The following is a 15,558-nucleotide window of genomic DNA, read 5'->3' as shown; positions in this document are numbered from 1 at the left end:
TAACTTTTATAAATATTATAATAATCTACGCTTTACGTTACGCAATGGTGCTGGGTGTTGAGCGTTCCGTTTTTTTTGCGGACTTGTTAAAGAATGATGGTGAGGGTGGAGGTGAATGAACGAAAACAGTTGGACCATCGTTCTCGTCAACTGCAACACTCGTTGACAAAGGTTGTATATATCTAGGTGTAATAAACCACGGAGGGTACTGTCCACAGTTATCCGAATCGTACCCATCGGATGTTGATGGTAGACTGTTACTAAATCCATTGTTCTCTACGATAGGCTAAACAAAATAATAATTTATATAAATATATTATATGAGATGAAGGCGGCGTATTACGTATGTTAATAGATACAATATTGTTTTTATTTGAAGACAGATATTTTATAAATTACCTTAGCTAGAATAGATATATCATCATTTTTCTGTATACTTGATATTTCGTTGTCTGAAGAATAGTTTGGCGATATCGGTGAATACTTGTACTGTAAAAAGTTTGTGATTAAATATATATGATTGTTTATAATATTACATTTATGTATTACCTTAACTAAATTAATGTCATTCTCTAACGGATTGATTTCGTCGCATGCATTGATTTTTTCTTCTAATCTACTCATTTCATCATTTACTAGTGAATAGCTAGGTGACAAAGATGACAGGCGTCTGAAATTCTTATCATATAGCTAAAATAAAAAAATAAATGTTATTTTATATACGTATTAATATATTAATAAATTATTACTTTAGGGTTTTGTGCGTTCCATTGATCCATACAAAGTACAGCTAATTGTACAGTAGCAAACATTTTAATTTGACTTAAGCTCGGTGTAGCCATACTCTGTCTGATTTCTACGTTACGAATGAAATTTTCCATTTCTTCCAAATTTTTAGGTTGTAAATCCACTCGTAAGCACTTTTCAGTTATATATTTACAGAGGTGTTCCCAATATTTTTTTTGAGAGTATACTAAGACTCTAGTCAAGGTGAAGATCCATGATTTAAACAAGGGAGGGTAGAATGATACAAATAGAACCTTTTTTTAAGTATTTAAAAATACTCATAAATCTTTTTAAAATAAAAGTAATAAACATGAATATTTAATAATATACAAATATTTTTACTGTGGTCTATAATTATAAAGGATGTGTTAAAAATATGAAAAAAAAAATCAAACTTTTAAAAAAAGCTTGAAATTACCTTTATAAGTCAATAAAATATGAAAATATACAAATACTAAAAAATTTAATTAAATAAATTGTTAAAAAATAATTTCTGCATCTTATTTTCGTCGTCTATTTCTTTTCTTTCTTTACCTCTAGGAGTGGAAACGGCAGAACGGTGATCTCTTAACCAAATTTTAATATAAGGTCTAGGATTAAAATCTGCAATTGAAGGGCCATTGATAGAGATGAACATCAAATCTGACACATTTTCAATGTTTAAGCTAGTCCTTAAATCAGTTATTGTCAAATTCATATCGGAAAACCCTCGTTCACAATCAGCTGTTGAAGTTGGGAGTATATTTAATGCTTTCATGAAACTAGAAAAAACATTTCTTGAACGGAAGTCAACTACACTTTCAAATTCAGAAAAACCTAATGTCCGTGATACTCTTTTAACTTCATCTTCTCCCTTTGCATCATTAATTGCTACTTTGAACACTTCATCAATTACCTATAAAATAAAAGACGATTTATTAAATATTCATTTATTCTGTTTAAATAATCAAAATATTGAAATAAATTATCAAAATAATAGTTTTTTTCTTTACCTGAATGTCTTCTAGCATTGTTTTATTTTTTGAGTCATCAAATAAGCGTTGACGCATTCTGTCTACTAAATTTTGCAAAAATTGTAACCTGTTAATCCCTCCTGATTTTGTCATTGTAATATTGACACCTTTGTTAATTCCTTTCTGAATAGCTTCTATAATTTCCTTTTCTTTTTCCCCAGGTTCAGCTTTCAGACTTTCTAAAATTCTAATCGTTCTATTTATCTCCGACTGGGCACGCATTAGAGTTGTTTTTCTGGACTGTAATATACAAGATAACATTGCAAGCTCAGAAAGAACATCGTAAAAAAGTCCAAGTTCCTCCAAAAAAGAAGAGGATTCTAATTTTTTTTTTATGCCATTTGATGTCACATCATGTGTTTTACTAACATGTAAATATATTCCCGGATAATTATTCCATATGGCTTTTATAGTTCGAAAACTGCTTGCAGACCAGCGTACATTCAAAACACGACCTATTTTTTTCATTTCAATGCCTACTTCAACACAAGATTTATCTAAACCCATTGAATTTTTAGGACTTTGATGATAGTAAGCGTAGAGTTTGTCCATTAGACTTTGGAAACGAGAGACTCCAGTACAATCTTTTATTACGTCATGTACTGAGAGTTCGAGGCGATGACATAAACAATGCCAGGTAAATAGATTCGGAATTTTTTCGCGTAGTTTAGTAGCAACTCCAGCTTTCTTACCCGTCATTACACTTGCTCCGTCACTGGCAAAAGCAATCCAGTTGTTTAATGCAAACGATGTTGATATCCCATTACATTCTAAACTTAACCAAATAGATTTTTCGATAGTTTCAGCATCTTGTCTATCTAAGTCAATCAGGTCTAAGAATGCTACAACCGGCGATTCTACGTCAAAATATGATGAAATATACAAAATTAGTGTACATTTGGTACTCAGCGTTGTTGATTCGTCAATCATTATGGTAAATTTCGAATTCGACTGTATAAGGCGTAAAATAAGTCGTTTGCGCATCTCCTTTGCAATGACGTTTACCATTCGAGTGGCAGTTATTCTGCTATGTAAGGAAGATCCCATGTCCAATCCATTGATTTGTTGTAATTGAACAAGTTCTTCAAACTGTTTAAAGGGACGGTGATTTTTTGCCAAGCAATATACAGTTCTAAAAAGTCGCGTATTGGAATCAATCTCTACTTCAGATATACGTTCGAACATTTTATCTAATACTTTGTCTGAGCTTTTTTTCAATATGTTTTCAGCTAACACATGAGCTTTGCTTTCTGAATGTTGTTTAATTTTATTTCTTAATGAAGCCAGTTGATTTGTACGATTACACCCAGCAGCTATGATTTCAAAGCCTACCCACTCAGAAGAAATTCGAACTTTGCTATCGATGTTAGATTTTTGAAAATTGATACTATTTTTAGCTTGAATGCAATTATTACATCCTAGTTTCCCATTTTTGCTACTTAACCATGAGTTTTTCTTTTGAAACTCTATTACCTGTTCTTTTGTCCATAATGCAGGCCAAATTTTGGAAGTATCCCATACATCTTGTATTTGATTATCGATTTGACTATCACTAACAAAATTATCTTCATTGGGCATCACTAGCTCGTGTGAACTAGTAGCACAAATGGCAGTATTAGTCGCATTTTTAGGTTTTTTTTCTCGGGGCATAAAAAAACTATCAAGTGTTCCGCTTTCACGTTTAAAATTCGAACTCATATTTTGATAAAAATTTAAATAACACTTTATACAGTAAAACAGATTAGGATAGTTAATTAAACTCAATTAAATAAATTAATAAAACTGCTCAAATAAAATGAATACGTTAGTAAATAATAATTAATAAAAGAATTAAGAACTTATTCACGGTAAACACAAACGGTAGATCACACAACGCACAATCGATTTATAAAAATAATAAAATGTTACAAGTCGGCGGTAACGGATGTACTGATTAAATTAATCGTGTTCAGAGTCAGACGCATTTCCATCATCTAACGCGATAGTTCGTTTCTTGTTTTCTGAGAATCTAATAATAGTTGTAAGATATAAGTGTCATATTTCCGTTATCAGCGTCATAAATAATAATTGACTTTCGTAGCATTTTCTGAGTAACCAAAACCAGTTTTTTTTTGTATATAATTTGAGAGTATACGCAGTATACCCATATTTCTGACAAAATATCTTGAGAGTATACGGCGTATATGTAGTATACCCTATGGGAACACCCCTGTATATTTACAGTATTCGTCCATTTGTCTCATAATTTTTGGCTTTATGTTTAACTCTTTTTCATTAATATTCTCAGTAATACACCATTCTAATTCCTGAAGTCTTATTAAATCTTTACGATTTAGTAAGACTCTGCATCCGTCAATATCTTTAGATTCAATTACTAGGACGTTTGAACCACTATAAACCATAGTTTATATTTTATAAGAATCGGTATCCAGAAATATCATACGTTTATATGATTGTGGAATGTTCAGTATAAAAGATAAGATATTACCCATAAGCAAGAATATACGTCTTAAAAAATCTATACTAATTTTAACATAACGTGATGATGTTAATAAATGAACAACTGTTTGAAATTGTTCTGTTGGATCGATACCGATAAATATAAATTTTCGACCTGTAAAATCTAACGCGTAGGATGTAGACTCAATGAGTTCGGTCGGAGGTGATGGCGGCACATAAGTGAAGGCTCTCTTCTTCTCGTTGTATAAGATAGCATTATCTACGATTGAACCGGCCATATTATAATTTAATTTAAAACTTGTAAAAACACTGAACACTGAAAAATTATAGAAATAATAAACACTAGACAATATTATAAGACTTGGAAAACTATAAGCTCAGAACAATTTATAAGACTGTTCGAAACGTAGATGAGAATTACAAGTGTGTAAGACTAAGAACAGACTGAATGAATGTCGGCTCTTGCAGAGCCAAGTGCCTTTCGATGAGTTCATTATTGGGTAGGAGATATATTATTGTTGTTGATAAGTATAATATCTAAGAGTCTAACGTAGTACATTGTACCTATAGTTTAGATTGGATATTAATATGTTATTCACTAATAAGTAATTAAATTGTTGTTGTTGAGTATATGTTATTAACTAATAGGTATGATAGTATTTCGTGGGAAGGTACAAATATCTTTATGTATATCAGTAATTAATATGTTAATCTGCAATAATATTAATTTTATCTTCTTGTTATTAACTAATAGGTATGATAGTATTTCGTGGGAAGATTCTGATATCGTTGTATGTTATTCAATAATAGGTATTTACTTAATTATTATTGTTTGTAAGCGATTAGGGTATTTTTTAGTATATATATATATATTGGTTATTAGACCAGTAGGGCTATGGTGAGGTGATGAAGGGTAAATATATGTCGCACACGTAGCGGATCAGGCGGCGGGCTGGAAGGTCGTATGGGTCGCATGGGTCGTTGTTTTAATTAAATATGTAATTGATAACTCGTATCAGGTGATAGTAATAAAAAAATATAAGTACATAATTTATATTATGTTGATCACTTAACGGATAGGAAGTTGGTGGGGTAAATATACGTCACACACGTAGCGGATCAAGCGGCGGGCCGGGAGGTCGTATGGCTCGCATGGGATGCATGGGACGCATGGGTTGCCATCAGAACATACTAATATATACTACTTATACAGTTACGAGCGGACTACGTACCGTCAATAAACGCCAATTTGTTCGGAAATTTCCTATACAGACGAGATTATCTTTTTTTATCGTTACTCGACAATATTCGATTCCATATCGCTGATCTATTTAAAACATTTTGTACTGCAAATACCCATATAAACGTATAGTATAGTATATAATATGGATATAACCTAACCTTCGAGAATCATCATACAGCGTATGAATACGCTATATTCAAGCGTTTGTTTGTTAAATATACATATATTTATTATTTTCAAATTATGATAATTTTGAGCTTTTTGAGCTTTTTAACTTCAAAATCGTGAATTTAAGTAATATACCCTTTTTTTAAAGGGGAAAAATTTCTATGTAAGAGATTACAATATCTTTGATTTTCAGGTAAAAATTTTAAAAGGTTATTAGTGTAGGAGTTTATATTTGGCCTAATATATTTCGCACCTATATTTATCCAGACGCAGCCCATTCGGCTCCTGTTTTAAAAAAAGGTAAATTTCTAAATGGCTCCGGTTTTTTACAACACAAATTCTTTCCCACTTCATACAGACTTAGGACTGTCTCAAAAGAGGTGTAGTTAAAAATGAACACTAAGTAAATTATATAAAAGAGCATATTGTATTATTGTGTTATTGTGAATAAAATTAAGAATAAGTTAAACAACGTATGTAACGCACGTTAGTAAAACGTGAGTATAATTATATATAAATATTAAAAAAAAATCAAAAATTTTAATTATTGGTAACATTTTTGGCACAATTTTTTTATAAACTCATTGTATGTTATTTTATTTAATGAAAACTCGTTGATTATTTGCGCAATGAACTCCTGTTTTTTTTTTCATAAAATTCGATTACTTATACCAGAGACTTAGAAAAGCTCAAATTAGTATACTGGTATTACCGTTAGCAGTTTGAGAATTTTCCTGTTTATAAATTTGTTTTCGATGGGAGCCGTTTAGGAATAAGCAAACAATGGACGGGAGCCGTTTGGGATGCGCCGATTTATCCGACTGGGTACTGAGTACGTAAAATAGACAATTTCAATATTTTTTTATCTGCAATTAGGTAGGTATGTCTCATTTTATGTAGGTAGGTAAAAAGATAGATTAGTGTACACTAGTGCGGCACCGTAGTTGACCGTCCACTGTCCAGTGTAAATTGACAATCATTGATTATTGCGTATTTGCGTCTGTATCTATATGTATTATGAGTATTATGACCGTACTCGTTTCTATATTAACCAAAGTGTTTATACACCGGTATTGAAAAAATAAAATGTAATACTTATCCAAACGTCAGTTTTTTACGAATATATTTTATTTATTTGCATATTATACAAACATATTATTATTTTGATATTTCAATTTTAAAGATAGGTACATCAAGTAAAGAGTAGAGTTTTAACATTTATAATTTTAACCTTAATAGTATTATGAACGGTAAGTAGACATTTAAAACGCTTGACGACTGAACATTGTTTTAACAAAAATAAATTTATGCACACTTTAGAAGTTGTTAAAAAAAGCGACGCAGAAGATTCATACAGACGTCGGTTGACCCGGCAAGTTTCTATGCACACTTTGAATGGCTTTAACGAACTCCGGCTGAACGTAAAACTCTGTGATGCGTCATTGATCCTCGATAGCGGTGACACATTTCCAATACATCGATCAGTATTGAGCGGTTCAAGCGATTATTTTAGGTCAGTAGGTACCTAACTAGTTGTATACCTACAACTCACGTCTCACTTGATTCATTACCTAGGTCCTACACTAAGCCCTACTGCCCTAGTCCCGAATAATTGAAAAACAAGAACGTTCAAATAAAACATTGTATAGTCCATGTACTTAATGACACTTTAAAACTTTATTACCTATAATATTATAATACAGTCTATTACTTAAAACTATAGTTGTCAATATAGTAGTGTTAAATGTTTATGTTTCCAAAGTATTAAATATATATATTATATAATATATTTAATATATTGACATTAAAAACTTAAGTCTTATTAAATATATTTCATCTTTCAGTGTATAGTTATTTATAAATTAAACTTCAGATTTCATGGGTAGTATATACATATACTACTTATAATAACTAGGTTTAAAAAAAACAACAAATTAATTATACATCCACGAAAATAACGGCCATTAAAGATGCATTACAATAAACAGCGATAAGCTTAAAATTAAAATATTAGAGTACATTATTATTTAATATTTGTCAGTAGATACCTATTGGCCATTTTAAATAGTTTAATTTAAATTCGAAGCAACAGAATCTGGGCTAAAAGTTATTTAAAGATGAATATGTTTTATAATGTTTTTAATAAAAGCTAGAGCTTTGATATTCGTAGATACTATACCTATTATAATATTACATGTCAACCACATTATTTATTTAATTAAAGCTTTAAAGTATTTTTGTATAGAAATACATAATTCAGTTATTATAAAAATAATATAATACACAATTATTATAATAATTCAATATTACTAATATTAATTTGAAAAATTATAATTTTTTTTAGTCTTCGCGTAGGTATTTAATATTCCTATCATTATAATTTTATTTATTTTTAACTTATTTATAAAACATAATTAGTAATTAAGAAATACTATAAGTATGTAGGTATGCTATACTATGTTTATCATATACATTTTGTATTAAGATTAAGATTTGACTAGAATTGATTATGTATAATGTGTGATAGGTAATTTAAATTTAAGAGAGATTTAATTCTCTTTATATATATTAAGACTACTATATTAATGCCTGCATTGATTATTAATAGGTAAATGTTTTATACTATGGTACTAAGCAATGATACAAAATGCAAATCACTATAATTAGCAACCAGGTAGTATACCTATAGTATGTAATAATGTGAATAATTATTTATTAAGTTTATTTTAAAATAATTTTAGTTCTATTGAAATAATTCATTTTTTTATGAATGGCAACATTTATTCCAATCATGGGTTTCGCTTTCCATTACCAGGCCTCTTGTAGTGTATATAATTTTTGTATCACCTTTTATAAACGTGATTGAGGAATACCTTTAGATATAAGTAGTAGGTACAATAGGTACATACTACTACTATTATTATTTTTAGATAATTTTAAATTGTTTCTTCTAGCATGGTATTTTTATTTTTATCGTAGAACACTATAATGAATACAATAATATAAGGAATAGGTATTATTACTTTGCGGTTGCTTATTCTAAGGCAATCATTTTTAAAAGGTGTATTGTACATGCCATGTTTTTAGAATACTTTTCACTACTACGTTGCATGAAGGAGAATACACGAAAATAAATCTAAAATCGATTGAAAGTACAACAATGGAATTTATTTTGCAGTATATTTACATGAGACAAATTGACATAAACTATGAGAACGTAATGGATATCATGCGGACTGCTGATTATTTATGCATAGACGGCTTGGTACAACTCTGTCACGAATTTGTCGTTGAATGCCTGGGACCTGACAATTGTGTTTCTGTATTACAATTTGCCGAGTATGTGTGCTTAGTATCTACTAAAAAATAAAATTAAAAAACATCACTAGATATCCACGGAAATAATATTACTATTTAGGTTAATAGGTAAAAATAATATGCTGTATAATAATAATATGTCATCCGACAGTTACTATTACTTTGGATCATTGACGAATGCCGCATACAAATACATCATCAAAGAATTTATGACCATTGCAGAACAAAGTGACGAGCTGATGAAACTTCGTCAAGAAGAATTAAAACAAATAATCGAAGACAACCAACTGAACGTAAAACAGGAAGAATGTGTTTGGGACATTCTGTTGAAATGGGTGGACAAGGATCCCAAAAATCGGAAAAACGATTTGTTGTTTCTGCTGCCCAAAGTTCGTTTCGGTCTCATGGACTCCAAATATTTCATCGATAACGTAATGATTATAATATACCTTACTTGTTTATAAAGTTTTAATTCTGTTTATGTCTGATTTTGCTAAATTAATATTAACTGATTCTACCAGAAAAAAATTGATAGCCAAAGATTTCCATTTTTAGTTTAAATGTTGTTTTATGTATTATGCGTCAATTAATACAACATGTAATATAACTTCGAATTTTTCTACATCCAATAAGAGCTAATAATTTAACAAAAACACAAGCACAGTTTTTTTTATAGACATTTTAAGTTTAAATTTAGACGAAAATAAATGTTTAAACAAAGAGTAACAATTTTAGTTTTTTATTTTAATTAAAGAATATTATTAACAGGTACTTGACATTTTTGAAATTTGTTGTTATATTTAATAATATCTCTAAGATATTTTCAAATGCATTGCTTTCGATAAAAATGAATCTAACTTAGCATATTTTTAATAGTAAAATAAATTACTTAAATATCATTCAATAAATTTAGTTATGTAGTCAGATGACAGCATTTCGCTCAAAATCGTTTTCATATACAAGTATTTAATAAGTAAATTAAATTTTAACACATACATTACAATGATTTACTTTTCAATAATGAGGTAGGTACATTTGTAACCTAGGTACTGTAGAATAAAGCGGCTGTATCTATATTTTTTTTATCTAATTATTAATAATTGATAAAATAAATATCTATTATTTATGATCTACGATTGTAGGATGACAAAAATATGTTGTATAGTTCTGTAGACATACATATATATTATTAAATTGTTTGCACTATTAAATATAGTCCCTAAACAATATTTTGAGCAGAAACATCTTTTCAAAAAAAAAAAAAAAAATTTCGGTGGAAATGGGAATGATTTCTTTTTCATATTGAAGAAACGATCTATATGTAAATTTTGTAACAGAATTTTTCGTGGGAAATAAGGGTAATTCCCGGCAGTATCTAATTATTATTTATTATTACGGTATATTAAATAACACATGACGAATTGTCTGTGATATTATTGCAGGTCAAGGACCACCATTACATAAAAAACCGGGACGATTGTAGACCTTACATTATTGAGACCCTGAAATTTATGTACGACCTTCAGCTGACGTCGAGCATAACCGATTCCATTGCGCCGACGCTCGCACGTCCCAGGTACCCATCCGAAGTATTGTTCGTCATTGGCGGATGGAGCGGTGGCAACCCGACAGCTATTATTGAAACATACGACACAAAATCTGACCGATGGACGAGAATATTCGAAGAGGACTCACACGGGCCTAGAGCGTACCATGGTACCGTCGTTAAGGACCAGTATATCTACATAATCGGAGGCTTCGATGGATTGGAGTATTTCAACTCTTGTAGAAAATTTAACACAGTTACGAAAACATGGGAGGAAGTAGCACCGATGAATTGTAAAAGGTAAGGCAACGTTATTATATTATGAGACAACCATTGTCAACCATTTATAATTTGTAACTTTCGTAGAACAGTACCTGCATTTAGACCACGCTATAATTTGGTTATAATAAAATATGTAGAGATAATATAGTAAAGTTCGTGTGTTTAACTTGGAAATATTATAATATTGTTATTACCTTATTACTTATTAGATATCTATATGATAAATTGTATTGATACCTATTGACACACGTCATACCTAAATCCTAATCGAGAGACAAGACTGCATAGTTTTAGGGGCCTACTTTTTACCAATTTTTTTTTTTTTTAATATAAACATTCAAAAAAACTTTTAAAAAATTAAATTAAAAATGATCATATCGTGACAAATAAAATTATGATACGATAAATTCATAAGCAAATTTGATAAAAATATGAGTAAAAGTTAAAAAGTAAATTAGTAAATAAGTAAAAATATGAATTTAAGGAAGTTTAATCTAGTACGTGGTAATAATATTGATGATTTATATTTTTTGTCTGTTAATGTGAAGTAAGAGTAACTATATTTTAAATGTACCTATAATGTTTAAAATATAAATTATTAGTTTTGTGGTATAGTGGCGGTTACCGCGACCAAGTGTTATACAGATGGAATAAAGTTCACAGTATTTTTTAAGTTTATTTTTTTATTGAATCACATTGATACGAGTATACTGAGAAAAATTGGATATTATGAATGTCTATAATTACTATGAATTGTTGATTATTATTAACTAACGCTGCAGATGTTATGTCAGTGTTGTGTTGTTAAACGGCATAATTTACGCAATGGGTGGATTCGACGGTCATAATCGGTTAGGTTCCGCGGAAAAATATAATTTCGAACGAAACCAATGGACGATGATAGCGCCGATGACTTCCCAGCGAAGTGATGCATGTGCAGCTGTACTGAATGGTAAGAAATATATCACAAAAATCTATCTGAATCAATAATTCTCAACTTGGGAGGCGTAATTTGTCATTATGAAGTAAAAGTTGTATTTATTTTATTATATATTATACATAATATTCAATATTTTCAATTTATAGAAAGGGGTGAAACTTTTTAAATAAAAGGGTTGGGAACCATTGATCTAAATCGTGCGTGATCGGTGGTCGTATATAATATGTTTTATAAATACACAAATATATAATCTTATATTTGAGAAGACATTGCTTGTAGTCGATAATCGAGAACAATTTAATTTTTAATCGGTGAAAAAAAAGTCAATAAATATTATAATCATTATAAAAGGGATATGAATTAATATATATGTTTATCTATTAAAAAACCCAAAATATAATACATATTTAATTACATAGAAAGTAGAAAATATATTAAATAAAAAACTTAAAGAATAAAATAAAAGTTAGTTTTGTCATGTGATTAAGTCGAAATATCAACTGTTCACTTTTTGATTATCGACTCCAGTTCGCTTAGTGTTACAATCACAGTAAAACGTATATACAAAACGACCTTATTATATACTACAGCTTACCGCCATGTATAATAATAATAATAAAGACAATGTTTCGTCACAATTGTCACACAACCATGACATTATCGTGCAGGAAAAATTTATATTACCGGCGGGTTCAACGGACAAGAGTGTATGAATTCGGTCGAGACTTACAACTTGGACACCAACGAGTGGACACTAATACCAGCCATGCATACCAGACGAAGCGGCGTGTCTTGTATAGCCTACCACAGCTGTCTGTACGTGATAGGTGGTTTCAACGGGCTGGTGAGAATGAACAGCAGCGAGAAGTTCGACCCGACCACGAACCACTGGTCGCGGGTGGTGGACATGTACAATCCTCGGAGTAATTTCGCGGTCGAGGTACTTGACGACATGATATTCGTGGCCGGTGGTTTCAACGGGGTGACCACCATAGCGAATGTGGAGTGCTACAACGACAGCACGGACGAATGGTGAGAACAAGACGGATGACTGGACGTGATTTTATTTTGTCTAGAAATTAAAAATCGAATTCCATCGCCCTCTCACTAATTTTTATACTCCGACCTGCCAAATAAAAATGCGTGGAGTAGGTCGTGGACTCTTTACACGTCGCTAAACGTATATTCTTAGAGACCGATACCTATTATAATGCATTATTGGGTTACTAATTTATACTTACCTAATTAAACGTCATATAAAATTAATGTATAAGACAATTAAATGAAAAAAAATATATTATATTATAAGTACAGGTAATTTGGATTGTGTAAAAACATTTATTATTTTTTTTATTATTATACAAAACAAACTTAACGATTAGTGTTGCCACTTAAATGTATTATCTGTGGGCTATCAATATTTGGTTTTTTAATTATGTTTTATTTTTTATTCAAATATATGAAGGTTTGAAGCGAAAAGCATGCAAGTGTACAGGTCAGCGCTGTCGGCGTGCGTCATGAAAAATTTACCTAACATTGAAGATTACATGCCTCTGGACCGAGATAGACTAGATGAAGGCCGGAAAAACATCGCGAGAAATTATCGGACGACTAATAACAATGAGACGGAATGGTTGGTTGAGAACGAATCCGTCAACACGGTCACCATTCAAGTGGACAACAATAATCGAAACATCGATAGCGACGACGACGACGATGTAATATTCGTTGATGTCATCAGAGCCGAGCCACTATGATTCGTAGCGTTATATAATATATATCATTATCATAGATAACTACCAGCTACAATGACTGCGTGACATTTAAATTTTTTCTAATATAGTCCTGCAAGTACTGAGAAATCAAATCTAAAGACATTAATATACATTATTTAAAGACCAACCATGTCATAGAAAATATGATGGTTTCCATGATAAATATTTATTAGATACATATTTTAGTCAATTATTGTTTCTGCACTGACAAATGATTTTTATGTATTTTATATTTTATATATTTTTTAAAAACGTAAAATGTAGTATTTAAATAAAAACTTCTATACTAAGTATACTACTGCAAAACTAAGTAGTATCTTCAATTTAAGTTTTGCGTTTCTTGATGCAGATCAGTCTTGTCTTATAAGGCTGTGAATTTAAAATGTTAAAAAAATACAATGTAAAATGCACTTAAAATACACTTAAAATGGTATTTAATTTTTGTATTGAGAGTATATTATATGCATAAAAATGTGTTTATTTAATAAAAAGTTGATTTAATTTGAATTTTGATTTTGAAATTTATTGATTCTTTAATAATGCTATTTGTCTGAAACATTTTTTAAGATTTTTTAAAAGGTTTTTAAATGGAATTTGATTAAAAATACCAAAATATGAACTAAAAAACGAAAATATGACATAAAAAGGCAAACAAATTATCTATAAAATTAATAACGTCAAAAAATGCAAAATAAAAGTTTCATAAATGGATTTGTTGTAACATAATTTAAATGAAATACTTACAAAGCTATGTTTCATAACTACCAAAACAAAAAAAATGTACTTTCCTACAAATTCACAGCCTTACTCATGAATAATGACTTATCCCTCGGTAAAAATAATCTAGGATATACCCTGGAGAATAATTTTACCGGTAGAAGGGTATTAATAACCTAGGCTGCTTTTACCGGCCCGGTAAAAGCAAACTAGGAAAACATTGCATTTGAAAATGTCATTTTGCGTTTTTTACTGTAAATTATAATACTGTAACTATAATACTTATATTAAAGTTTTAGTATTATAATTTACAGTAAATAACGCACAATGACATTTTCAAATGCAATGTTTCCGGCAAAAAATAATTCAACCAACCGTATTATTAGTAGTAAGTTATGAAGACTAATATTAGGTATAGTTAATGTTATTAATAATACAGTTGGTTGAATTATTTTTTGCCGAAAACATTGCATATGAAAATATCATTTTGCGTATAAAATATAATAATATACATGAAAGTTTCAATTTTAATATTTGTTAACATACAAAAAATAATCATGATCGTTATTAATCTTTTAAATATTTATATTAATTCCGTCCAAATAAAAAAATTTAAATGTCTATAAAAAAAAAAAACCTGCACCTATGTATTTTAAATTTTTAATGGTTATTGAAAAACATGCAAGTTACTAGAAGTCTCTAGCCCCATAGGCGTGCGCTGACCTGAATTTCGGGGGTGGGGGGCTACAATTTTTTCGGGCCCTTTTCTTAATTTGCAAGACCTTCTCTTAACAAGACATGTACATATTTTAATAAATTATTATGCACGAATAAACATTACGTACATTATATCACATATGAATCAGTCGTATACTAGTATTATTACTATTATTAGTACCAAGTAGTTATATAATATTTCATTAGATAGTTAGATCTAAAATCTATTTTCAAGATAATTGCAATTTATTTTTTTTATTATTTTTACTTTTGTAGTCAATAACATCTAGCTGTTATAATCATAATAAGTTTTATCGCGCAAATTTAAAATATTTCAAGTTGTGTTGTTTTTTTTATCCCAAAACATAATTTTTTACGCAGCATATTTTAGAAAAAATATCCTTTTTTTTTGTCTAGTAACATTAGTAAAAATACGGACCCATATATATGCTATAGGATTTAAATTTTAGGGCGGCTAGCCCTATTTATTATTAACACAGAAGACTACCTACTTTTAATATTTTTTATTCTTGTCCAGAAATAGGTTTTATAACAATGCGAGTGATATAATACAAATATATTTTATAATCCTA

At 29.7% G+C, this 15,558-nt stretch overlaps 2 protein-coding genes and 1 pseudogene across 2 annotated transcripts; 1 reads left to right on the top strand and 2 right to left on the bottom strand.

Annotated features, from left to right (window-relative positions):
* Nucleotides 1–37: 37 nt before the first annotated feature.
* LOC113559988 lies at nucleotides 38–4,760 on the bottom strand (annotated as a pseudogene).
* LOC113559857 (E3 SUMO-protein ligase KIAA1586-like) lies at nucleotides 1,159–3,412 on the bottom strand. The gene is made up of 2 exons (XM_026965633.1): nucleotides 1,779–3,412; nucleotides 1,159–1,681 (listed from the first exon to the last, which is right to left on the bottom strand). Exons 1-2 carry the CDS (start codon nucleotides 3,375–3,377, stop codon nucleotides 1,250–1,252), a joined length of 2,031 nt encoding a protein of 676 aa, XP_026821434.1. The 5' UTR covers nucleotides 3,378–3,412; the 3' UTR covers nucleotides 1,159–1,249.
* Nucleotides 4,761–6,913: 2,153 nt separating the features above from the next.
* On the top strand, nucleotides 6,914–13,513 carry LOC113559987 (kelch-like protein 10). Its single transcript, XM_026965778.1, has 8 exons — nucleotides 6,914–6,920; nucleotides 6,991–7,183; nucleotides 8,758–9,009; nucleotides 9,140–9,419; nucleotides 10,431–10,834; nucleotides 11,599–11,768; nucleotides 12,425–12,788; nucleotides 13,222–13,513. Exons 1-8 carry the CDS (start codon nucleotides 6,914–6,916, stop codon nucleotides 13,511–13,513), a joined length of 1,962 nt encoding a protein of 653 aa, XP_026821579.1.
* The last annotated feature ends 2,045 nt before the right edge of the window (nucleotides 13,514–15,558 follow it).

This window comes from Rhopalosiphum maidis, chromosome 3 (genome assembly GCF_003676215.2).
Source record: "Rhopalosiphum maidis isolate BTI-1 chromosome 3, ASM367621v3, whole genome shotgun sequence".
NCBI lineage: Eukaryota > Metazoa > Arthropoda > Insecta > Hemiptera > Aphididae > Rhopalosiphum > Rhopalosiphum maidis.
This window is presented reverse-complemented; position numbering and strand designations above follow the sequence as displayed.

Coding starts and splice junctions, on each gene's coding strand:
- LOC113559857 (XM_026965633.1), bottom strand. CDS start 3,377: ATGCCCAATGAAGATAATTTTGTTAGTGATAGTCAAATCGATAATCAA. Junction 1,682..1,778: donor CAATGCTAGAAGACATTCAG/GTAAAGAAAAAA, acceptor TTTATTTTATAG/GTAATTGATGAAGTGTTCAA.
- LOC113559987 (XM_026965778.1), top strand. Junction 7,184..8,757: donor GGTTCAAGCGATTATTTTAG/GTCAGTAGGTAC, acceptor CCATGTTTTTAG/AATACTTTTCACTACTACGT. Junction 10,835..11,598: donor GCACCGATGAATTGTAAAAG/GTAAGGCAACGT, acceptor CTAACGCTGCAG/ATGTTATGTCAGTGTTGTGT.